The sequence below is a fragment of the Saimiri boliviensis genome, chromosome 15, assembly GCF_048565385.1.
Source record: "Saimiri boliviensis isolate mSaiBol1 chromosome 15, mSaiBol1.pri, whole genome shotgun sequence".
Lineage (NCBI taxonomy): Eukaryota > Metazoa > Chordata > Mammalia > Primates > Cebidae > Saimiri > Saimiri boliviensis.
In genome coordinates, this window is record NC_133463.1 from 65638948 (window position 1) to 65665982 (window position 27035).

The 27035-nt window shown below is 37.9% G+C and overlaps 1 protein-coding gene across 1 annotated transcript; it reads left to right on the forward strand.

The window, feature by feature from the left end:
• The first annotated feature begins 48 nt into the window (after positions 1-48).
• UTP23 (UTP23 small subunit processome component) lies at positions 49-17306 on the forward strand. The gene is made up of 4 exons (XM_003933115.4): positions 49-122; positions 10864-11322; positions 14600-14774; positions 16005-17306. The coding sequence occupies exons 2-4, from the start codon at positions 11135-11137 to the stop codon at positions 16389-16391; spliced, it is 750 nt and encodes a 249-aa protein (XP_003933164.1). The 5' UTR covers positions 49-122; positions 10864-11134; the 3' UTR covers positions 16392-17306.
• Positions 17307-27035: the final 9729 nt, after the last annotated feature.

Genomic DNA, 27035 nt, shown 5'->3' on the forward strand with positions numbered 1-27035 from the left:
GGAAGTACAAGTCTCGCGTGACGTCACTCGCAGACTAGCGTTCGACGGGCGGAGCTGGAAGGAGAAGCCAGAACTGGGTCCCGCCTCCCTCCTCTTTAACAGTTATAACTTCTTTCCAGGCGGTAGGTAGCCTTTGTGCATGCCTACTGTACATTTTCTGCCTCTTTCCAATGGAGTGATCTATAATGAAAGTGAAGTTTTTAAATGTTTAATCATTCACCATTAGGCGAACGGTCATAATAGCGTTACAGTTCGCCTTATTTCTGGAGCGTCTCTTTCGTAGAAATGCTTTCATTTTTAATTTTGCAATGAAGTGCTGTACTAGCTCGCATTATGCATATTAGAAAACTGAGAAGTGGTTTGCCCGACACTATTCTGTTAATTAGCGGTGAGCCAATATTGCATAGCTTGTTTTACTTAATTTTAGATAGCAACCTGTATAAACACTTAGACTATACAGAAATTAATTAAGATATGGAAACTTTTTTCAGAATTACCAGAAATAGTAGCCTTTTGCTATTAGTTTTATGTAGATATTTACATAAGTATCAAGTTATTTTAGGTCTCGTTGAAGGTTGATACAGAACGTATTTTCTAAAAATCACGCTGATCTATGACACATTATTCTGAAATACACATCGCAAGTCTTTAAAAGAATATGTGCCAATTGTAAGAAGCCTTTTTTGATAAACAATTTAAAACATTCTTTTCTACTTCCTAGTGACTTTTTTCCTGTCCCTTATTTTTGAAATGTTTATTAATTCAATCAAGATATATACAGAACTGGCAAATAGTTAAATCAAGAAACGGCATATCCTGCCTTGAAGTGTTTTATTGTTTTTATCATTGGGATCTGGTGTTATATTTCAGTCTGGGAGAAGAAATAGTTATATGTTACAAATTCTCAACACTACAAAATGGAAAGTTAATAGCCATTCATTTCAAGTGAATATGCAATATTTATCAAAATAGACCACATCCTAGGTCACAGAGAAAGTCCACAAATTTAGAGGCGTTGACGATTGATCCTGGTGGAATTACACTAGAAATTGGTAATAGAAAGGTCACAAAAAGAAAAAAAGAAGAAAGAAAATTTCTCATGGAAGAACTAGACTGGAGGCTAATGCCCTTTTTGATCTTATCCCACCTGCACCCAGGTGAAAAAAAAAAAAAAAAAAGAACTAGCCGGGCGCGGTGGCTTAAGCCTGTAATCCTAGCACTTTGGGAGGCCGAGGCAGGTGGATCACGAGGTCAAGAGATAGAGACCATCCTGGTCAACCTGGTGAAACTCTGTCTCTACTAAAAATACAAAAAATTAGCTGGGCATGGTGGCACGTGCCTGTAATCCCAGCTACTCAGGAGGCTGAGGCAGGAGAATTGCCTGAACCCAGGAGGCGGAGGTTGCAGTGAGCCGAGATCGCGCCATTGCACTCCAGCCTGGGTAACAAGAGCGAAACTCCGTCTCAAAAAAAAAAAAAAAAAAAAAGAACTAGACTGAAGGTTTTTGCCTACCACTAGGTAGCTGGAATGATGAGCATCAGAAAATAGCCAGGCTACTTATAAACAATAATACATTTATTTATTGCTTTATCCTACAACATACATAACCCAGTTTGGTTTCAAAATTAAAATATCAATATCCTCATAACAATAAAACTACACAGTAAAGTTTAAAATTTCTTTGCAAATTTTGTGTCCTTGAAAATATCCAACTAAGGTTTTGCAGCCATGTGTGCTAAACACACTACAATGGGGTATTTTCATCTGTCCTGAGACAGTTCATGTGAGCCCTCTTTATCAAATAGACTATATGTAAGAGATACAACAGAGAGAGAAAGAACTCCTGACCTCAGGTGATTTTGTCTGCCTCAGCCTCCCAAAGTGCTGGGATTACAGGCATGAGCCACCACGCCTGGCCAATATAAATGTTTTAAATATGCCAATTAAAGGAAAACAACTGGATAAATAGATAAATGGATAAAAACGTGATCTATCCATAGGCTGTCCATAAGAAACTCACTTGAAACATAGTAATATAAGTATAATGAAAATAAAATGATGAAAAAATATATCATGTAACCAGTAATCAAAAGAAAGTGGGAGCAGCTATATTAATATCAGATAAGGCAAATTTCAGAGCAAATAAAATAATCAGAGACAGAGGAGACATCACATAATGATAAAATGGTCAATCACGAAGTACACATCAGAATTCTAAATGTGTATGCCCCAACAGAAATCAGAATTTACGTGAAGAAAAAACTGACAGAACTGAAAGGAAAAATGGGCAAATCTATAATTATGAATGGAGATGTTAACTCCCTCTCTCAACAATGGATAGAGGAACTAGAGAGAAAATCAGTAAAGATATAAGGAACTCAACAATACCATCAACCAACAGGATCGAATCAGCATTTATGGAATATTCCAAGTATGAAATATACACTGTTTTCAAGTGTCCATAGAACATAGAGGTCATATCCTGAACCAGAAACAAACTTGAGCAAGTTTAAACCTCAACAAATTAAATGACTTCTGAATTGAAATTATTCGTAATATGCTCTCAAATCACAATAGATTTAAACAAGGAATTAAAACATAGGATAACAAAATTTTCTCGATATTTGGAAACTAAGCAGCATGCTTCTAATAATCCACAGATCAAAGAGGAAATTTAAAAATTTAAAAATTTCCCTAGGGAAATTTTAAAACATACACACAAATTAAACTAGATGACTACAAAAATATAAAATATTAAAATGTATGGGGCACAGATACATCAGTGCTGAGAAGGAATTTTATAGATAACTGCCTACATTAGAAAGAGGAAATGTGTCATCTAAGCTTTCTGTTTAAGATCCTAGACAAATAAGAACAAAATAAAACTGAAGTATGCATAAGAAAGTAAATAACAGATTATGAGAAACTGAATATACTTAATCATCCAAAGACGGTAGGTCACAACCATTAAGTTGTCTTTCTGCCCTCCCGTAAGGAAGTTCAATATTGTGGGTGTTAATTTCATTATGGATATTTATTTATTATATAAAAAAAATTTATCCTGTATTCCCAACAAGATGTTCTTCATTCTCTTTGTCACAGAAACTAATGTTTTTAACACACTTCTGTAATTGCTGGAAATATTTCTAATTTAGTTACAGGCAAAAAGAGAAAGGCTGATGAGAGCCTTCCAAACTAAGCTGTGGGCCCTGCCCATGTGTGATTACTGCATGGGGACAGGAAGCAGAGGATAGCCTGTCACACTTGAGTGAGCAAATATAAAATAAACAGTCTAACTAGTTCTGCTTTTGTAGCATAATAACTCTACCCACTGGAAAAACACAACCCAGTGAAAGTCAGGCTGTGACCATTCCATGCCTTAGAATCAGCCAGTATTGGAGCTGCTTTCCCTCACTTGGCTCAGGCACTTAATCCCCTTTCAATGCAGTAAAATGAGAGTCAGGACACCAAAGATGAGCCCCTAAATGTTGTTCAATGTCATTTTATAATGATAGAGAATGTTAATTTACAACACAGAATGTACATTTGGGGGTTCATCTAGCTCGTTCTATATTCAGATGAGCCAAAAGATGCGTGTGTGTGTGTGTGTACACACAGTGCGCGTGCGCACACACACACACACACACACACACACACACACACACACGGTGTCTTACTCTGTTGCCCAGGCTGGAGTGCAGTTGCATGATCTCTGCTCACAGCAGCCTCAACCCTCACCCCGACTCAGGTGATCTTCCACCTCAGCCTCCCAAGTAGCTGGGACTACAGGCACACAGCACCACACTTGGATAATTTTTGTACTCTGTAGAGAAGCAGTTTCACAATGTTGCTCAGGCGGGCCTCAAACTCCTGCCCGTGAACCTCAAACTCCTTCAAGTGAACCTCCTGCCCGGTCTCCCAAAGTGCTGGGATTACAGGTGTGAGCCACCATGACCAGCCTGCCAATTTAAATTATTTTAAACAAGAAGGAAATATATGCTATCATAGATCTAGATGTCTAGAGAAGGGCATACTCCAAGTGAAGTAGCGTAAAGGCTCCAATTCCATTACTTTATAACTCTCTGCACTCTGTCTCCTGCCGTGTTTGGGTTCTGACCGCAGACTGGCTACCACTACAATCTCAAGCTCTCAGTAGCAATGGAAACAATACACTTTTTTGTTTGCTTATTTCAAGAAAACCTCTCCCCCAACCATAGAAAAAAGATCTTTCTCATTAGACTCACCGACATCAAATTAAATCATAGGTCTCCTTTTGAGTACACATGTGAAATGAGACTATGGGAGGTTATACTTTGAAGAGCTAAGTAATTTGCTCAGTGTTTTGAAAGAGACAATAGAGAGTATGAAGTTGGAGCCAATAAAAAGAAAATAATATTCATTTACACATACGACTCAGCATGTGGACATATTCTATATGTTTTCTGAAATAATAATTTTTAAAATGACATTGGACTTTTTATCCCAGTATTTTGATTTATGACTTACCAACTAATATTTAATCAAAGTAATCTTGCAGTTAAAAAAAATTAAGAAGATTCTAAGAGTGGCTTTCATTTTGTGTAATATCATGTAATTAATACTTCATTTTGGTGTAATTCAATTATAAATACTAGACTTTGAAATAATATTCTACTGGATTATTGAAAGCACGTTTAATTTCTTGCTGCCAGGACTTCAGTTTCTGCCTGGAGTTCTCCTGCTGCTTAAAAATATATACAAAACCACGAGTGAAAGAGTTGTCTTCAACATTTTGTTAACTATAAATAAATAGTGTTTTTTAGAAAATCCTGTTAAAGCTGTAATCTGACATAATTTCCAATCTTTAAACTTCTTTAAGTAACAGTAATACTATTTGCTTACCTAATTGTATAAGGATCCATTAATCTTCTAAAGTGCTGTGATAGATTAAAATGAAAGACCCATGTAGTGCGAACTTCTCTAGCAGTTTCAATAGTATAATTAAATTTCAAATGGCAGTTTGCTTTGCATCACAGTAAAACACATTTGCCTTTGCAACTACTTCTTAACTTTTTCCTCTGCTCTACCAGTTTTTATTTTCACCATTTAAATTAATGCCATTAAACATTTTGTAGTAAAATGCCAATGGAGAGCACTATTTAAGTCTCTTAGAGACAGGCTGGACACAGTGGCTCACACCTGTAATCCCAGCACTTTGGGAGGCCAAGGGGCACAGATGACTTGAGGTCAGGAGTTCAAGACCAGCCTAGCCAACATGGTGAAAACCCGTCTCTACTAAAAATACAAAAATTAGCCAGGTTTGGCGGTGGGCATCTGTAATCCCAGCTACTAAGGAAGCTGAGGCAGGAGAATCACTTGAACCCAGGTGGCAGAGGTTGCAGTGAGCTGAGACTGCATCACTGTACTCCATCCAGCCTGGGTAAGAGAGTGAGACTCTGCCTCAAAAAAAAAAAAAATATATATATATATAGATATATATATATATATATCTATATATATATACACACACACACACACATACACACAAACACACATACATAAATCTGTTAGAGAAATAATAAATTCCTTTCAATTTACCTAATATGGCAGTATTTCTTCTAAGTATTTCATCCAAATAAACTATTACAGAAATCAAACTTGCTAGTCTAATTTTACAGTGATCTAACAACAGTCGTCAGATAACTAATAATGGGCACTTCCTGTTTACTGTTTAGTTTAGAAATATCCTTGAGAAATAGAAATCTCTTGTAATCTTTTTCTAAGTGACAGCTTCTCCTTTGTCATTTGACCTGGAAAAAGAGCTCACTTTATTGGCAGGACCGATATACAGAAACTCTGCTTGCTTTCCTTAATTGACAACTGGGTGACACTAACATTTCCTTGATGTTCCCAAGCAGCTGGGGCTCTTCATATTTAACTAACTTTTCTCAACAGGAGATATATCCCACTGACATACCAAATTCAAATCAAATTGTTTATACTTGCAAGAGAAACAAATGTCAAGACAGTTTCTATAGTATGTAAAGAAAGATTTGTTTTATTTAACTTTGAAGACTTTCTACCTTTTAGAGAAAACGTATAAACTAGTACTTTGAACATGTTCAAAGAAAGGGCAATTGTATTGACTAACACCAACCAACATCAAGGTTTCATCAAACATATCTGTCCATACAAAATTATCTAATTCTGGCAAGTAGTTTTAACTTCCTCTATCAGTAAGCATTGAGTTTGGCTATATATAAAGAAACTTATAATAACATTTTTTTAAAACCAAGATAGAAGTTTATTTTTCTTCTCAAGTAAAAGAAGTCCAGAAGTAGAAAGTCTACCTTTGAAAAGACAGTTTCATAGTTGCAAGTGATCCAAGCTCCTGTATTTGCTTTGCCAGTGTTAAGCAAATTACTTCCATTCTCAAAATTACCTCATGGTCTAAAATAGGTTGCTGGAGTTGCATCTATCACATCCAAATTCCAGGGAGTAGGAAGGAGGAAATATAAACAAAAAAGTGCCCACTGACAAACTAAGTTGATTTCCTTTAAGCAGCCTTCCCAGAATTCCATGCAACACTTACATTTACATATCTTTGGCTAGAACTTAATCCTATGGTTATACCTAACTGTATAGAATGCTGGGGAATGGGCCAGGTGCTGTGGCTGATGCTTGTAATCCCAGCACTTTGCGAGGCTAAGGCAGGCGGATCACTTGAGGTCAGGAGTTCGAGACTAGCCTGGGCAGCCTGGCCAGCATGGTAAAACCCCCATCATTATTTAAAAATACAAAAATTAGCTGGGGATAGGCATACGCTTGTAATCCCAGCTACTTGGAAGGCTGAGGCAGGAGAATCAGTTGAGCCCAGGAGGCAGAAGTTGCAGTGAGCCGAGATTGTGCCACCGCACTCCACCCTGGGCAACAGAGTGAAACTCCGTCTCAAAAAGAGAAAAATAAAAAGAATTCTGGGGGATGGATTTGCTTTTCTGGGTATACTATAGTCCAGAATAAAATTGGGAGTCTATTCCTACAAGGAAGAGAAGAGATACTGGGTGAAAATTCATAGTCTGTGTCATATCTATTATGTTATATTTGGTGATTTTTGGGAAATCTCATGCAGCCATTAAAAATAATGAATGAGAACTCTGCCAGTTGATTTTGGGTAGATGTGTGTAGAAATTTCTACAGGGTTGTTAGGTGAGAGAAGCAAACTTTTTTACATTTTTCACATAACAGGCAACTCTACATAAATATTAAATTGTATATATATCCATATGATATATCAGTATGTGAATATGGAAACATTGCAGAGAGATATGTAATAGATCATCAAGGTGTTATCTGGGTAAGGGAAGACAAAATGTTCTTCGTGTTGTTCTACTTGTTATGAGGTGTGTTATTTTTGTAATTTGAAATAAAGATTTTTTTTTGCTGTTTTATTTTAAAGATTATTCTAAAAAATGTGACAGCCTCCAGATCTGACGTTCATAACACCTTCTGACATACATGAAATTTCACAGTAAGGCATCCCATGAAGGAGCCTATCCTAGGGATCTTAGCAAAGAACCTCATAAGACCTCAATACGAAGTGGTTTACCTAAGTTGTCTTAAAATATTTATTTAGCTCAATTATTTATTTAGACACTATGTTAGCTACATAATGTTAGGAATAAATTGTATTTTTTTGAGCTAATGAATGTTAACAAATGTTTATAAATATTTAGATATGAATATAAGGCAGAATAATACCACAATAGATGTTAGCTAAATTGTCTAACATTTATGAAATTAAAATTATACTAAGATTGGTGAAATTCAACAAAGTAACCTTTATGAATTATATTTAATGTTTACCTCTTTAATTCCATTTAGGCCATGAATCTTTCTTTTTTTTTTTTTTTTTTTTCTTTTGAGACGGAGTTTCGCTCTTGTTACCCAGGCTGGAGTGCAATGGCGCGATCTCGGCTCACCGCAACCTCCGCCTCCTGGGCTCAGGCAATTCTCCTGCCTCAGCCTCCTGAGTAGCTGGGATTACAGGCCCGCGCCACCACGCCCAGCTAGTTTTTTTGTATTTTTAGTAGAGACGGGGTTTCACATGTTGGCCAGGAAGGTCTCGATCTCTCGACCTCGTGATCCACCCGCCTCGGCCTCCCAAAGTGCTGGGATTACAGGCTTGAGCCACCGTGCCCGGCCGGCCATGAATCTTTCACAAGAAAGTCCTATTTGGGAATTAGTCACACGTTTCAAAAATAAACCATTCTCATGTCAACTTGGCTTCATCAAAATTTCATGAAGGAAAAAAACTTCAAAATCATGTACAACAGCATAACATTATAAAACTATATTTGATCCAGACATAATAAAATGAAGAGTATAAAAAATAAAGAAAAATAAATTAATCGCCTACTTACTCCAGCTGAATGTGGATTTCTATTTGGCATGGAAAATGTCCAGTGGACTGACCTGAGAAAAAAGCTAAAAACTAGCAATGCTGTTATGAATTGTTGTTCCATCAGTATAAGGTCAAAAAACTTTCAACGAATATTAAATGTTTTAATAATGACATAATTTTCAAAATAAAATTTCAGAGTTAAATTTATATCCAGATAGTTTTTTCAATAATGGCAATATTTGGCTTTTCTTTGGTTGTGGCTAGACATTGATTTTCCATTACAGATTACAGATAATTTGGCATCTAGACAAAAGTGTATTGAGTGGGCCAATTAATAAAAATATCCTATTGGATAAACCATGCTTTATTGCAAAAAAGGTCCTTCAGGAACACTAATGAGCATAATAATGACTTGTAGTGACTGCAATAAATGTCACTTCTTCTCTGAATAGTACCCCTCTGCCTTAATACTTACTCTGAATCAGAAATGGGCATTTTAAACAAGCACATTAAGGGTTTTTTTTGCATATCCCAGGACCCTGTTTTAAGAAACACTGCTGTAGGCCGGGCGCGGTGGCTCAAACCTGTAATCCCAGCACTTTGGGAGGCCGAGGCGGGTGGATCACGAGGTCGAGAGATCGAGACCAACCTGGTCAACATGGTGAAACCCCGTCTCTACTAAAAATACAAAAAATTAGCTGGGCATGGTGGTGCGTGCCTATAATCCCAGCTACTCAGGAGGCTGAGGCAGGAGAATTGCCTGAACCCAGGAGGCGGAGGTTGCGGTGAGCCGAGATCGCGCCATTGCACTCCAGCCTGGGTAACAAGAGCGAAACTCCGTCTCAAAAAAAAAAAAAAAAAAAAAAAGAAACACTGCTGTAATAGATTTTTTTTTTTTTTTTTTTAATTTCATAGAGATGGGATCTCCCTATATTGCCCAGGCTGGTCTGAAACTCCTGGGCTCAAGTGATCCTCCCGCCTTGGGCTCCCAAATTGCTGGATTACAGGCAGGAGCCACCATGCCCAGCTGAAAACTCTGTTTTAAACTTGATAATCACCATTATAAACCATCTTCGTGTTTTCATAATAAAGATAGGGTACAAACTGGCACTGTCATATATAGAGAGCTTGAAAAAAAAATTGTGCCGTAGTTTTGTAAATTAAAAAAAAAAGACTAAAATCCCTAGCATTGTACCACATTTGTCTTAGTACTGAAAAGTGGCCAAGGAGCTGGTAGATAAATCTGTCAGGCTATTTAAGAAAAAAACGTTTTAACTGTTTTGCAAGCCTCGGTGGCATCATTCCTCTTTCTGTGGTGGGAGCATAATTGGAGTAGTGAGTTGGCATACAGGGGAAAAAAGAGGATTCAAATTGAAAAGTACTGAACAATTACACTCATGAATCCAACCCTATAAAAGTTTTCATGACTTCCAATTCCTAAATTTATTTTAAGTTTAAATGAAAGCAGCCATCTAAGTGATGTGCTGGGACTCAGGTCATGGCGAACATTACAGTTCTTAGTTCCAATTTCATAAACCTATATATTGAAATAAACCCCAAATGCAAACAATGCATTCAATCACATTGTAAATCATTTTCTGTGCTGGTTCTTTCAATCCTTAGCCAAAACTTGATCTGGGACAGATTCCAGGCCAGAACAAAAATGCAAAATTCCATACTCCCCATTCTTTGATTATTTTGCCTTTTAAGTGGATACTTGACAGTTAGCCACTGGGGAACTTGAAATTTTCCGATTCATTCTTCTCATTAATCAAATTGACCAAGTAATTGTTAAACCTTCAGTCAGCTTTGTGCCTTTCTGTTACTGGCCCAGTATGTGGTCTTCCTATGTCAGAGACTATGGACATAAAGAGTCCTTTAAACTCATCTAGACCTGTAATCAGTCTGACAGCGAGGAAGTTGAACCCAGCTTTCTTGGGGAGTTGCCCAAGATCAAACGGCTTGGGTTTGTGGCAGAACCAGGACTCAAGGTTAGGAATTCTGACTCTAGGCAAAAGAAGCTCTTCAGAGTTCTTCCAAAACATTCTGTGTGAGTGATTTAGGATAGTCTTAGGGCAGGGGGAAATGCAAAATGGTGGCACCCTTTGCCCTGACACATGGCTCCTGAGTGATGTTTGTTTCTATAGCTGTGTAGCAAGAACATTTGAATTTAAGGCACGAAAAGTGGGTTCCAGACACTAACAAACTACGTGCCCTTAGTGAACGTGCTTAACTTCTTTATGGGAAAGCAGCCAGTACAAACCTCCCCGCTCATAGCTATCCTATGTATCATTTCGTTCTTTCACTTGAGAATTATAAACATTAAAGGGAATAATGTAAGGTAAATCACTTAGGACAGTGTCTGGAACATATTAAGGCTCAATATTATCACTGATTACTACTATAGTGCCAGTCTTTCAGAGAAGCTCTGAAATGTAGTTTACCTGCTAAACGTATTCTGTAATTTTTTTACCCTGGCTCAGACTGCGCGTGTGAGCCCCCGTGCGGAATCGCGCACCCCAACGTTTGTTCCGCCCCAAGGGACCGCCCCTTTAAGCACCGGCACCGTGGTGGAAGCTCGCGCACGTCTCGTCGTGACGTAACCAGCGGGCGGGACCGGAAGTCGGAGGCGTTTGCTTCCGGGACCAGAGGCACTTTATTTCCGGGTGAAGCTGGCACTGAGGGTGCTTGGGCGTGCCTGAGGTGGTTGCTGACGCTTCCTGGTCCGGTGGCTTCGGTCCGGGTAAGCCAGGCATGAAGATCACGAGACAGAAACACGCTAAGAAGCATATTGGCTTCTTCCGCAACAATTTCGGAGTCCGCGAGCCATACCAGATCCTGCTGGACGGCACCTTCTGTCAGGCGGCGCTGCGGGGCCGCATCCAGCTACGGGAGCAGCTGCCGCGCTACCTTATGGGGGAGACGCAGCTGTGCACCACGAGGTGGGTCCGGCGGGGCCGGGGAGGAGGCACGTGGAGTCCGGCGGGTGTTGTAGAGGCGAGGCCATTGCTCACAGATCCTTCATTGGGAGCTCAGGAGGTGCAAAACGCCCCGCCCACGTGGAGTTGACAGTTAAGTGGAAAAGTGAAGGTGGTCGGGCAAATACCTATATTAGAGGCAGCTTAGACAACGCGCTGCGAATATCACGTGTCGTTAGCCTGGCGAATGAGAGCACACTCTAGCAGAGAGATCAGGTTTTGAATCTTAATCCCATTCCTACCAGCTCTGTGATTTCGGTCAAGTTATTTAACCTCTCAGAGCCTCGGATTCCTCATTTGTAAACTAGAGATCATAACTGCTTTTAAGATTGCTGTAAGGTAAACTAGTATAGTGTACTAGAGCATTTTTCGGTATCCAAAGTGTACCCCTCTTCAAATGGTTGCTGCCATTTGCATAGCTTTTCTTAGTTTAAACCAAAACTCTTCTAGCCTCACAGTGAATCTATGAATTAGCATCTTTGATTTCCAGGGCCAAAAGTCAGTACTCCAGAATAAGGAATCTGTTCAAGGATATTTGTGTATTCAACTCACTGTATTAAGTACCCACCATATGCCTAACACTGCTCCCTCATGGCCAGCAAAATGCATAAGTCAGTCTGCAGTGGATGTGTTTTCACTCTAGGTCTAATGTTTCCCCATGTCATTGAAATGTGGGAACACCTAGGATGGAGGCTTGTGGAGATGGCGAGGTGGAAGGAGAGAATTACTTGAGCCCATTCACTTGTTCAATTCTGAGGGGAAGATCTATTTTGAATGACAGAAAAGAATGACACCCCTTGTTGTGGAGACCTCTTAAAAACGGAATGGAGTTACGAAATGCCTAGGAAAGAGGTTGCAGCACAGAATATATTAGGAAATGAAACGAGGAAGAAGGCAAGTTGAGGTTAGACCATGAAGAACTATTAAGACATTTAGTATTTTCATTGTAGAACGTTTACTTTTAAAAAACAAAAAAAGAAAATTAAAATGTCTCATACTACTACTACTCACGAATAATCACTGTTAACATGTGCATTGTCATCCATTCAGTTCTTCATACACACTCACACATAAGCACAAAAATGAACTTTTAAGCCAAGCAAGACGGCTCACACTTGTAATCCCAGCTACTCAGGAGGCTCAGACAGGAGGGTTGCCTGAGTCTAGGGGTTTGAGGTGGGCCTGAGCAACACAGGAAAACCCCCAACAACTATAATAAAGTTTGGGCTTTTTCTGTGTGTACTGTGTTAATGGTTTCCTTTTCTTGCGTAACACTATTTAATGAACAGCTTTCTGTATTTGTTCAGAATTTTTCAAGCAGTGTTTCAGCTGGGTTACAGATACTCCCAGTTTTGATCCCCTTAGTCTTCAGGGCTGTCTAACAAATCCTTCAATATTCTTTGTCCCTGAATTTTGGTTGCTTTTGGCTACAAGCAGTTTGTCCATATATTCCTGTGTGCCATAGAACTCAGAAGTATTTTATGTACATTTTAAATATAGTGCTATGATATTGAAAAGGCTGAGAAGTGCCACCTAAAATTATATTCTACAGCAATTTCTCTAACAAACTTATTTTAACTCTGGAATTTTTCGGAGAACTCAAAAGTGGAATAATATAATTAAACCTCTATCCAGCTTTTGCAGTTATCAATGTGGCCAGTCTTGTTGAGTCTCTCACCTCTCCTTACTGATGGGTTACTTTGGAGCATATTGTTCCATCAGTTCTTTGGCATGTATCTTGAAAAGATGAAGAAGTCTTTTAAAAATCAGGATTCAAACTAAACATATATCTTACATTTGATTTACATGTCTCTGAAGTTAAAAAAAATTTTTTTTTTTTTTCACTTTATTGCCCAGGCTGGAACGCAGTAGCACAATCTCAGATCACTGCAACCTCTGCCTCCGGGGTTCAAGTGATTCTCCTGCCTCAGACTCCCAAGTAGTTGGGATTACAGATGTGTGACACCACGCCCTGCTAATTTTTGTATTTTTTAGTAGAGACAGGTTTCACCATGTTGGCCAGGCTGGTCTTGAACTCCCAACCTCAGGCGATCCACCCACCTTAGCCCCCCTAAAGTGCTAAGTGCTAAATTTAATAAATTTTAATTTATTAAAAATTTTAAGTTTCCCCTCCCTTTAAAATTTGCCACTTATGTTTTTAAGAAAGCAGGTCATTCGTTTTTTAGTGGAATGTATTTATTGGCCACTAGTAGTTAGATCTCCAGAGAGTTTACTCATATTCAGGTTTGAACTCATATGTGGAGTTAATTGATGAAGTAGAACTGCAGAATGTTATCAGGCCTGGTTTTTATTTTAGAAAAGATAACTGCAGTGATGTGAAGGGTGAATTGGGAAAACAAGAGAGCAAAGGCAGCCAAACCTGTCATGCAGTTATTCAATCAAGAAGTGAGGGGAGCCTAAACCTGGGAGAGGAAAGGCAGAAACCCAAGGGTTCTCCAAAGAAACGTTACTGAAATAGATAGGTCCAACAGCTGACGGCATAGGCGTATGGGTGAAGAAGGGCAGGAAGTCAGATGTGATTTCTGATTTCTATCTAGGGCGACTGGGAGAATAATTTCAAAGAGATAGCAAGTTTTGGAGGATAAATTTAGATGCAAGAAAGTAGTTTCATCTTAGGGTGAATTTGAAGAGTTGATGGCAGGACAGCCACAGGAAATAGAGGTCAAGTCTAATGACTGAAAAAAAGCAAAATCTTCCTAAAACAGATGGTAAAGGAGATGAGGCAAGAAAGAATCTGGCAAAGGCTGGCTAGGGTAGAGGAACTCTTATGACTAAATGTTTTTTTTTTAAAAAAACAACTTGATGATGTGAGAAGTTTAACTGTTCTGAATTGAAAATATTCATGTACCAATTTGTACTTGAAGCAGGAGTTTATTATGCTATGGTTGGGGCAAGGGATCTGTTGTCAAGCTACAAGTCTTAGTACCACTTACTAGTTACTTGAACTATGGCATGTTACCTGAAATCTCAAAATGGGATGCTCTAAAGTAAGGATAATTTCTAGGTAAGCAACCTAACTTCATAGGGTTATTTTGAGATTAAGCAAGAATTTATGTAAAGAACAATTTGCATGCTACATGGAACATAGTAAGTGCTCAGTAAATTTTAACTGTTGTTCTTTCTGTTTGGTAAATGCATTTTTCAAGTCATCTAATTGACTATTGTTTTTTATACTTTATGTAAACAACTAAAATGTATCTACTATAAATTTTCTTTTCAGATGTGTGTTAAAAGAGTTAGAAACATTGGGAAAGGACTTATATGGGGCAAAACTGATTGCACAAAAATGCCAAGTTCGAAATTGTCCCCATTTCAAGAATGCAGTGAGTGGATCTGAATGTCTGCTTTCCATGGTTGAAGAGGGAAATCCTCATCATTATTTTGTGGCAACACAGGTGATTACTGCTTTTAAAACCACAGGCAATTTTAATCATTTCTATTTGTATTTCATTTGGAGCTATTTCTAATCAGAAAAATTAGAATGATTAGACTTTTAAAAATACAAGCTTCTTAAGTTAATTTACAGTGAGTAAAAGCAATTGTCATTTGGGAATTTGAGGAAAACTTTAAGCATGTTGATATTCTTTTTAGTAGTGGAAGGTTGGGGGTGTTTTTTTTTTTTTAATGATTATTTTGTTTTGCTCTGTTTGTTTGTTTGTTTCTTGAGACTTGAGATGAGGGTCTCACTATGTTGCCTTGCTCTGTCGCCCAGGCTGTTGTACAGTGGTGCAATCTCGGCTCACTGCAACCTCCACCTCCCGGGTTCAAACAGTTCTCTGCCTCAGCCTCCTGAGTAGCTGGGGTTACAGGTGTCTGCCACCACGCCTGGCTAATTTTTGTATTTTTAGTAGAGATGGAGTTTCGCCATCTTGGCCAGGCTGGTTTTGAACTCCTGACCTCATGATCCACATGCCTCGGCCTCCCAAAATGCTGGGATTACAGGCGTGAGCACCACTGTGCCCAGCAGCTGTGGGGTTCTTGAAGGGAAGACAAGTAGAGCAAAGTTCTTATATTCTGTTAATGTTTTTTCATGTTCCTATATTTCATACTGTTTCTCAGTGTCATGGTTCATACTGCTTAAGACTATACCAACAGTATGAAATGTTTCAGGCTTTTAAAGAAAAACATTACCATCTTCTTGAAGGCAGGAGAAGAGAGACTTTTGGAGTTGATATTAATGAAGTTCACATACATACTGACTTGATTATCAGAATTATAAAATTACACAGAATCAGAGCTGAATTTAGAATCTGAGTAGCTAATTACTACCTAATTTCTTCTCCTTTAACCTCTTCAAGCATTCTTAACCCTTTCCAAAGAATATCTTAGAGTAGAAACAGGAGAAACCCACCGAACACATTTACCTTTACATTAGTTTGTAATTTGTGGCCCTTGAGTATCGATAAATACAATTCACACAGCTGCTACTAACACTATGCTCAATTTTTATGTTTTTCTTCCTTTATCATAAAATATAACCCCATTACTCAAATGAATAAGTGAGGCTTACTCATTTGAAAAATAAAATCTGTTATCTCTTTTATTTTTAATACAGTTCTTAAAAACCTATTTAAGGTACCTTAATTGACATTTGACCTAAATAATTCTATTTTTCTTTTAAATAGGATCAGGATTTGTCTGTAAAAGTAAAGAAGAAGCCTGGAGTTCCTCTGATGTTTATTATTCAGAACACTATGGTTTTGGACAAACCTTCTCCCAAAACAATTGCCTTTGTAAAAGCAGTAGAGTCAGGTCAGCTTGTCTCAGTGCATGAGAAAGAAAGTATCAAACATCTCAAAAAGGAACAGGGTTTAGTAAAAAACCCTGAACAGAGAAAAAGAAAAAAGCGCAAGAAAATAAGTGGTCCCAATCCTCTTAGCTGTTTGAAGAAAAAGAAAAAGTCACCGGACACACAGTCATCTGCTTCTGAAAAGAAAAGAAAAAGAAAAAGAATTCGGAACAGATCTACCTCAAAAGTACTTTCTGAGAAGCAGAATGCAGAAGGAGAATGAATCCTTTAGATACTTTTAAGGACATTTAAATGAGAAAATGAATTTTTTAAAACTAGAAATATTTATATTAAGAGACCAAACTTATTTTTGTAAATGAATCCATATTCTTTAGCTAAAATTAACTGTAAAGTGAAAACAGTGACCAGCCTAGCCAGCATGGGCAGACGGTGCACACATGTACTTCCAGCTACTACGGAGGCTGAGACACGAGAATTGCGAACCTGTGAGACGAAGGTTGCCATGAGCCGAGATCGCGTCACTGCACTCCAGCCTGGGTGACAGAGTGAGACCCTGTCTCAGAATAAATAAATAAATAACATACATACATACATACATACATACATACAGTGAATGAATTTAGGTGTGATGCTGTTCACTTTACTTACTAAATGGTTTTGGGAGGTGGTTTTTCCAGGTAACATTTTTTGCCTCTCTGATCCCATTCCCACCTTCAAACATTATATGCAAATCATTTAAAAAAAGTCATGTAGGCCGGGCATAGTGGCTCACGCGTGTAATCCAAGCACTTTGGAGGCCAAGGCAGGCGGATCACCTGAGGTCGGTAGTTCAAGACCAGCCTGACCAACATGGTGAAACCCCGTCTTTTAAAAAAAAAAAAAAAAAAAAAAAAAGTCATGTAGTTCTAAAAGTCTTGTGACAAGAAAGAGTCAGTCTCTCACACTGACAGAAGAAACTTCCTCTTTCAGTTCTTCCAGTGGTTGGAGAATTTATATTTCCAATTTATATTTCCATCAAATAATTGATACATCAGTTATTGACATCCTTCTAGAAAGAATGGAGTTTTTCCCATTTATACTGTGTCATTTGTCTAATATATAAATATTTCACTCTTTGTACATCAGAAACTCAGTATTTTCATTATTATGATGGTTTTTTGTTTATTATTATTTTTTTTTGCTTTTTTGAGTTCCATTTGTCCAATAAGGATGATTTTCTTTTAGATTTAAGTATTAACTTCAACAGCAAAAATTCAAAAATAATATTCTCTTTAAGATTGACTGTGAATGTTATTAAAAAGTGTCTAAATTAGTCTGAGGGTCAATGAGGGTCAATTCCATTGCAAATTGAATAATCATACCTGTCAGTTACCCCTGCGATTGTTTTAGATATTTATCAGGTCAGAATAAAAATGTTTTTGTACTACAAGATGGAAGTATACAATTATTGGAAAACTGAAATCTTATCAGTAGTTCCTGACTGGCAACTTCTGGTGCCACCCTAGAGCAGTCATTCTCAGTCTAACATTAGGTTATCATGATGAGATATGAGTAAGTTGTTAGTGGTTAAACGATACTTCTTGAATGTGAGACTATTCAAATTTATTCCCATAGGAATGTCATTCTCAGATGAATTCAGAGAGGATTCTTTGGTGGAAATTGGAATTACAGTTTTACACCACAAAGATGGTTTGATCTGGCAAGCTAAGGTAGCGTTTGGATTGCAATTTCATGATTCCGTTTTAAATTCTTGACAGTAGAAACATTTTTAATAAGGAAGTCCAAACTACTGGAAAAGAAGTGAATATAATTCTGTAGTTCTTGTGAGGGAAGTTAACATTTGTCAATAATAATAAGAGTTAGGGCTACCTAATAAAGTATAGACAAAGTGATAAAGCAGATAAAAAACACTGATGATACCAATTTCAATGTGCTAAAATACAGTAATTTTTGGTATTACTCTTAATCTATTTCTCCTTACTCAGTGCTATCTGATTGCCTGTTAGTAGTGTCTGAACTGGAGAGCTGGGAAAATCCACTATTTTTATGAAGTAGTAATTATAAAAGTACTAAAAATTACAATGCATTAGAAAGTATGTTTAATATTTTGGCTGGGTACGGTGGCTTACACCTGTAATCCCAGCACTTTGGGAATCTGAGTCGGGTGGATCATGAGGTCAAGAGATCAAGACCATCCTGGCCAACATGGTGAAACCCCATCTCTACTAAAGATACAAAAATTAGCTGGGTGTGGTGGCACGTGCCTGTAGTCCCAGTTACTTGGGAGGCTGAGGCAGGAGAATCGCTTGAACCCGGGAGGCGGAGGTGGCAGTGAGCAAAGATCACGCCACTGCACTCCAGCCTGGTGACAGAGCGAGACATCATTTCAAAAAAATAAAAAGTATGTTTAATATTTTAATACTGATTAGTCATTGATGTATTTTGCCAGTAAAATTAAAAGATATTTTAACAAAAGTCTCATCCTTGTACTTCAGGTTTTTTGGTGAATATTATCCCTATACCATACCCCTAAAATCCTCATCATTGTTTGCTTTATTTTTTAATACAACCTGGGGAGGGGAACCATGGGAGTATGCACATGGGATCATAATTCGTCTTGTGGTTTGGGAAAAGAAAATGTTAACCTCTGCTTTAGAGGGTAGCTACTAGCTTTGTTGGGGATAAAAGTGTAATACGTGCATTTTTGAACTCTGAAAGTTTACCAATCTGAAAAATTGTGTTTCTTAAGACAACTATCTTTTATGAACACTTAAAAATAAATGTTTGCAGTTATGTATGGGCATGATACTATATTCCTTACATTTGCATAGCCCTACAGCCACTTCTCATCCCTGCGAGTATGTACATTAAAACCAAGTCACTTTAGAACAGCTTTGAAACGAGTTTCAAAGGTAAAAAGATTTCATGTTTCTGCATCTGGGTAAATGAAGATGTCTGTAATTTGATAGGTTTAATTACTAGTTTTTTATGGGTAGATTGAATAGTTTGAATACTTTAAAATGTTTTAAAAGTGTTTGCTTACTATAACTTTATATGACATTATTCCCAATTTTATATCTTCAAGATATATGTATGTGTATATATATACATATATGTGTATATACATATTCTATATAAGGATATATCCCATATAAGAATATAGAATGTATAACATACGAATTTGTACTAAGAGTAGGATGTGTTTGTTGAATGAATATATGTTTGTTGAATGAATGAAAATGAAGGCCTAGTGTGATGGCTCATGCCTGTAATCCCAATATTTTGGTAGGCCAAGGTGGTAGGATTGCTTGAGCCCAGAAATTTGACAACAGCCTGGGAAACACAGGGAGATCCCATCTCTACAAATAATAGAAAAATTGCCAGGAGTGGTAGCATGTCTGTGGTCCTAACTACTTGGGAAGGTGCTTGTTAATTGTATGAAAGTTTAAATATGTATAGAAGGGTGCGTATGGATACAGTGTAGGCAAAGGAGTGGATTGTGCCAGTTCCAGGCTCACTTTTCTGTACTCTACATTGTGATGCTGGAGCTTGAACTCTGCAATGTATAATTTTCCAGTGACAGCTTTTTTTTGTTGGGTTCTGCTAATAATGGACTCTAGAGGCAGGACATGGAAGGTTGGTGGGGGAGGAAAAGATTCACTCCCTCCTGTTGCTTACTGCTTGTGGCTTTTGTGAATGTCATTTCTTCCCTTCTAGCAGCAGCAATTTCTCCTCAAAGTAGCCTTCAGATCAAGTTTGCAACATTTGCAGGACCTGCTGTATTGCTTCAACCCACCTCCCTCCCACCAGAGAACCAGACACCAGCATTAGTTGACTGAAGCCTACTCTTCTGAGATTTGTCTGGGTACTTGGCCACTAAGCTGAGAGACACCGTGGATTAAAGCCTACTTTCTCAGAGGTTTCAGCTCCATAGGGATCCTTTTTCAAGCTTTTAACTTTTATGAATTCTAACCCTTTCCTTTTGCCCCCCTTGACTTAGGAAGAGAAACTGCTTCCTGCAGTTGCTACCTCCAGAATCCTTAGAGTTCTGTTTTTAGCTGTTTAGTTATCTGGTTAATAACTTCATACCTAATTAATATGTGTTTATATTAAGTGTTCTCTGTTTACATTACTGGTGTGTTTTTTCTCTTGAGTAGGCCCTGATGGACTACAACAATTTTGCTTGGCTAGGCCTGCTTCTTATGTCCATTCTGGAGCTAGAGGAAGGGATTATCTTTATCTAAGTTATGTAGACTGAAACTGAATAAGGCATAGCCTACTAAAAGAAAAAAATAAGGTCCTATTACCAAGAAAGGCAAGGAGGTATCAGGAAAAAAAATGTATCATCTCTAAGCACTAAGTTTATCTTTAAACTTGGGAAGGTGAGAAGACAAGCTCCAGAATGGAAGAAAATTTTTGCAAATAACACATTTGATTAAAAAACTTGTATCTAGAATATAGAAAAACTACAAATCAATAATGTAAAACATTCCACATTATATCAACATAAAAATTTAAAAACAAATTAAAAATTGGGCATGTTAAAAAATGGGCATAGGATATGAATAGACATTTCGCCAAAGAAATACACAAATGGCTAACAAGCAGATGAAAAGATTTGCAACATTTCTGGTCATCGGGGAAATGCAAATAAAACCACTGTGAGATGCCATTTCATACCTAGTAGGATGGTTATAATCAGATAGAAAATAACTGTTAGGATGCGGAGAAACGGAAATCCTCATATATGGCTGGTGGGGATGTAAAATGGTACAACCCGTTTAGAAAACAGTCGGGCAGGTTTTCAAGTGGTGAAATATTAAATTACCGTATTAACCAGCAATTTTACCCCAGACGTATACCCAAGATAAATGGAAACATATATATACATGAAAATTCACAACGGCTTTCTTGATGATACTCCAAAATGGAAACAACCCAAATATCTATCAGCTGATGAGTGGATAAACAAAAGGTGGTACGATGTCATATTATTTAGCAGTAAAAAGACGTGCTACCCACTACAAGATGAATGAACCTTGAAAATACGCTGAAAGAAACCAGTCATGTAGGATAATCTAGTGTATGATTCTATTTACATGAAATGTCCAGAATAGGTAAACATATAGAGTCAGAAAGTAGATTAGTGGATTCCTAGGGCTAGAGGAGATGGGGGTGAAGAGGGACTATAGGGTTTTTTTTTTGGGAGAGTAGTGAAAAAACTGTAAAGTCAAGTGTTGTGATTGATATCCAACAATGTGAATATATTAACAGCCATTGAATGGGTACACTTTAAATGAGTGAATTTGTGTATTATGTAAATTATATCTTAAAGCTGTTTAAAAAGTGGTGTACACAATAGGCATACAATACATTCTTATTAATGAGTTAAGTAACCAAGTGGATTGGACAAAACATACCTCTGCACTTTTTTTTTTTTTTTTTTTTGAGACGGAGTTTTGTTCTTTATGCCCAGGCTGGAGTGCAATGGCATGATCTCGGCTCACTGCAACCTCTGCCTCCTGGATTTAAGCAATTCTCCTGCCTCAGCCTCCTGAGTAGCTGGGATTACAGGCATGTGCCACCACTCTTTGCTAATTTTGTATTTTTAGTAGAGACAGGATTTCTCTATGTTGGTCAGGCTTGTCTCAAACTCCTGACCTCAGGTGATCCACCTGCCTCGGCCTCCCAAAGTGTTGGGATTACAGGTGTGAGCCACTGTGCCTGGTCACCTCTGCACTTTAGATGTATTTAGTGGTAGGTAAAGAAAAAAATATATAAATACACAATTGTTTCCAGCTTCCTTGAAGTGGAGGGAAGCAAAATTTACTGACAAGCTATTTGTGTGCTAATATTTCATTTATTTCTCTCCTATGAATTAATCTCAAGTGGGTCTCTGCCAGCTTGCTAATGTTCACTGTCCACCACCTCATGCAGTCAGAAAGATGCCATCTGTTCTCTTCAGTTGCCAAAATGTTACAGATTACCCACAGGTACTAAATACTGAAAAGATAAATCTTCCAGACATTCGTCATTTTGCCCAGCTATTTTACAATGATATTTTGTTCAACTTTATATGAGAATGATAATCCCCATGTAATGAGATCTCCAAAACTGAATTAGGAAACATAAATCTTTTATGTGCTGAGCAACATGAACGTGTAGCAGTTTAACTATCTGAAGTAATAGCATCCATACTGGGACTTAGTTACTTTTCTACATTCAGAGGGAGCAGGGCATGAAAGGAATGTAATTGAAGTTTCGAAGATCCATTTGTTATTAGCATGTGCTCTCCACATCCGAGGCCCCTAAGAATGGTGGTAAAGCCAGATAGCTAGTCAGGGAGGCAGCAGCCCTAATTTGACAGCTCTGGGTTTTTCTCTCTCATCATCATTCCCTGAAACAATACATTTTGACACCTAGAGCTGTCACTAGGATTTTCTTTGGTTAAATTTTAAAGATACTGTTTTATTCTACTCTTGTTTTCCAGTAGTGCTTGATGGCATTTCTGGCACCTAAGTGCTTAATAAATGTTGAATAAATCAGTAAAAAAGTATATGAACAAATTGAAGTATAGAAGTCTATTATTATCACCCGTTTCATAGTCTCCAGCCTTCCTACCTTATGACTGTCAGTATCATAGACGTGTTCTCACTCTTTCTTTTATGTGTGACAAAACAGGAGCTATGTAACTTTGCTTGTCAATACAGCACAGATATTGCTCAAAACTTTATGACTGGAGAATGTGCACATTTGGAAATAATCAGCAATTAGAGAAAAGAATCTTACATTGTGGTCAAAAGGAAGAAATAGAAATCTGTTGGTTGGCAAATATGTATCTTTTTTTGCAAATATGTATCTTAACTGAAATATTACTGACTTACCTCTAAAAATTATTTTCTGCTTTTCTCATAACATGTATATACTTTTTTTTTTTGAGACAGTGTCACTGTGTCACTCAGGCTGGAGTGCAGCAGCATCATCTCAGCTCATTGCAACCTCAACCTCCCAGGCTTAAGCGATCCTTCCACCTCAGCCTTCGGAGTAACTGGGACTAGGGGACTCCAGGTGCACACCACTACACCCAGCTAATTTTTGTATTTTTTATAGAAACAGGGTTTTGCATGTTGCCCAGGCTGGTCTCGAACTCCTAAGCTCAAGCCATTGATCCTCCTCAGCCTCCCAAAATGCTGGGATTACAGATGTTGAGCCACTGCACCCAGCCCTCATCACTCTATTTTATGGATTATTTTGATTGGGAGTACTCTGAATGTGTGTGTGTGAGTGTGTGTGTGTGTGTGTGTGTGTGTGTGTATACACACTGTGTTGCACATAAAACACCTATTTTTTTTAGAACAAATGTGATTAATAGTGCAAGACTGCCTACTGTCCCTTACCTACTGGGACTCATGAAGCTGTTTCCCAGAGATCATTGCTAATTTCAAGAGGACAGTGACAAACTTTTTCATTTCTATCTCTGTCAATCAAAAAAAGCTGATGGTTAGAGAGCCATCATCTGACCAGTGTCTGACTCAGTGTCCTCCCTACTGTGTCATTATCCTTTGCAATGACAGCCACTCTGCTCTGGTTTCCTGGGAAGACACCTAACCATCCTTCATTATTTCTCACTGCAATGAGAAACTACTGTAAACTTTCTGGAAATAATGGCCTATCATTATGCACCTGATCCCTACCATGATCTGGCTAAATACACCCAGGACCTTCTTAAAAAAAAAAAAGAAATCTGGGAAAAAAAAAAAAAAAAAAAAAGGATGTCAGAAATAGGTATATTTACAATCAGTGTGAGAAGCAGAATGCTGTGAGACAATGATTCTTAGCTCTTACTGTGCACCAGAATCATGGGGAACAGTAATAAAACTAATAGATACCCAACTCCAACCTGAGATAATTCAATCACTTTAGTCTGAGATGGGTCCTGGCATTTGTGTGATGTAAACGTCCTCCAGGTGTTTCCAATATGTAGGTTGGTTGAGAGGAAAGAACCGGAATTTGAGAGTCAGGTAATTCCAGGTTCAAACAATCAAATTGGGCCTCTCCTTCTCAGTTTTCTAACAGGTAAAATAGGATTGATAGGGATTGTAAAATATTATAGCGTCTGGCACCTAATACGTGTTCAGTAAATAGTTTTCAGGTTAAAATGAAATACTATGCAGTCATTAAAACTTTTATATTATTATTTCATAAGGCCATTTAATGATCTAAGAATTTAAATGTTTTATTCCCCTCTCCATATTCTGTCTCCAATCTCCCACCTCAGTCAGTTTCTGCACGAACATACATGGGCCCAGCTTCCTTCCTGAAGACATTATGATTCAGAGCAGCATTTCTCAACCCTCGGCTGCAAACTTGTCTCTAGAAGACCTTTAAAAAAAAAATCAAATGAGAATCTCTGAATTAAATGAGAAGCCTGGACTTCTGAACGTCTTTTTCTTTAAGGAATATAAAACTATTTAACACTGCTCACCAGTATTAACAGTAAACTCGACAATATACGGTTGGATAACATTTCTGATTACTACCAAATTGTTTTTCCTGGCTTTTGCTGAACCAGGAAAGCAAATAACTGAAAAGATTGAGCCTACATGTAAGGGATAAGTTGAGGTAAAGAAAAAACATGCAGGTCAATAGGTTAGATTACAAAAGGTTGTTCACACATTTATGACAGCACGTCCTAAATGCCAACATCTCTGGCCATCTGGTTAGGTTTCTATGAGCCAAGTCTTAGATATTCCATGAATCATGACCTTTTAGTCAATGTAGCAACAGCGATTTCAACATTTTGTTAAGGAATGCCCTGCTAGGGAAATTTTTAGATGTTCGTTTAACTTAGGTTTGTTTAGCTGATTAAAACACATTCGAATTTGTCTCGTTTTCTCATCTGGATGGGGAAACCTCCTGTGACGGCAGTGATAACATTTTTCCTTTTAGGAATTTTGCAAACAAACCACTGCATTTATAGATATAGATACTTTAAAGTTACCCAATTCAAATTGTCTTATTAATTAGAATCACTTATTTCATTTGAAATATATGGCTTCAGGAAAATTTTCGGTTTAACTTGAAATGATTGTCTTATTTTGCTCGGAATAATGGCATCTCAGAAACATGGGTTTACCTGTGATTTTTTTGTTTTGGTGAATGTTTAAAAACAAAAAAATTTACATGTGCATTTTATATATGCGCACACACAGACACGCACACACAAAAACATATAAAAACCTAGAATGGTCCTTAAGTTTATGAGAACATGAGTTTTGATTGAGTAATGACTATGGATATTTCCCCCAACATTTAGAAAAGCTATTCTTTAATGCAGAGGAAATAATATACCATGGTATCAATGCTCTTTTCTGATAAAGGAAGCAGCTACAGAAAGCTTTTATTTATTTGTTCAAAGTAACTACTGCTATGGATGCAAAAACAAACAAAAAAAAAACAACTTTTCTAACACTGCTTTCAAAATGAACATATCAAAGTTTTGATTTTCATTAGAAAATGAAATGCTTTAAAAAAAATCTTATATCCATTCCCCCTAAAAATAGTATACAAGTCTAATAAAATTCAGCAGGAAAAACAGCAGGGGAAAGTGATAATGATTTAAATTGATAAATAAAACTTCTTCTTCTCTCTTTTTTTTTTTTTTTTTTTTTTTTTTTTTTTTTTTTTGAGATGGAGTTTCACTCTTGTTGCCCAGGTGGAGTGCAGTGGCACAATTTTGGCTCACTGCAACCTCCGCGTCCTAGGTTCAAGCGGTTTTCCTGCCTCAGACCCCTGAGTAGCTGGGATTACAGGCATGCGCCACCACGCCCGGCTAATTTTGTGTTTTTAGTAGAGACGGTGTTTCTCCGTGTTGGTCAGGCTGATCTCAAACTCTTGAATTCAGGTGATCCTCCCACCTCAGCCTCCCAAAGTGCTGGGATTACAGATGTGAGCCAACCGCGCCCCGCAAAACTTTTTTTTTTTTTTTTTTAAACTAAGAAAATAGTGAAGTCAGTTATTTAATCAAAGATTCATATATGGCATGGCATTAAATCTAGCTTCAAAGAAGTAATTATTTTACATCCTGTATTTTAGCATCTACACATTGTGAAGCAGATCATCCTATGTGCAAAAATTCCTCTCTCTCAGCGTCACCTATTACTGATTCAGACAAGTCACACTCCACCGATGTTGAAACACTAGAATAAACTGTTTTTGGAATGCAGAATGACATATGCTAGAATCATGGAAATGACAGGAGAAAATTCTGTAAGAGTAACTCTTCTGTTCCGGTAAAAGAAAAGATAGATAATCATGCCCTCACAGCCTCAGCATGCAGTTCTTTGCTTTCATTACCACCTAGGCTTTCTAAATAGGAGAACCAGAGACCTCCCTGAAGGAGGACAGGTGATGAGGAAATAGAGCCACCTGGGAGGGGGAGACAAGGGCTTAAAGGATGAGCTGAGCGGGAGAGGTTTCTACAAAGAAATTGATTCTTGCAGTGAGACTGCTTCAGCTTGTAGGCAACGGAGAACCGTCATGGAAAGTGCAATGATGATATTTGCATTTTGGAAAAGTCATGCCGGTCACACGCCAGTCACTCTGAGAGGTACGTAAGAAAGTGTGAACTCAGGTGGGAGAAGACGGTGGAGGTATGCGATTTAGGAGACTGCTGCAATAGTCTAGGTGAGAGATGACAATGTCCTGAAATGACAAGCAGTAGCCACAGATGGTGTGTTTGGCTGTTCTTGCCTTGCTATGAAGAAATACCTGACACTGGGTAATTTGTAAAGAAAAGAGGTTTAATTGGCTCGCGGTTCTGCAGGCTGTACAGGAAGGATGGGGTATCTGCTTCTGGCGAGGCTGCAGGAAGCTTTTACTTCTGGCAGAAAGCGAAGTGGGAGCA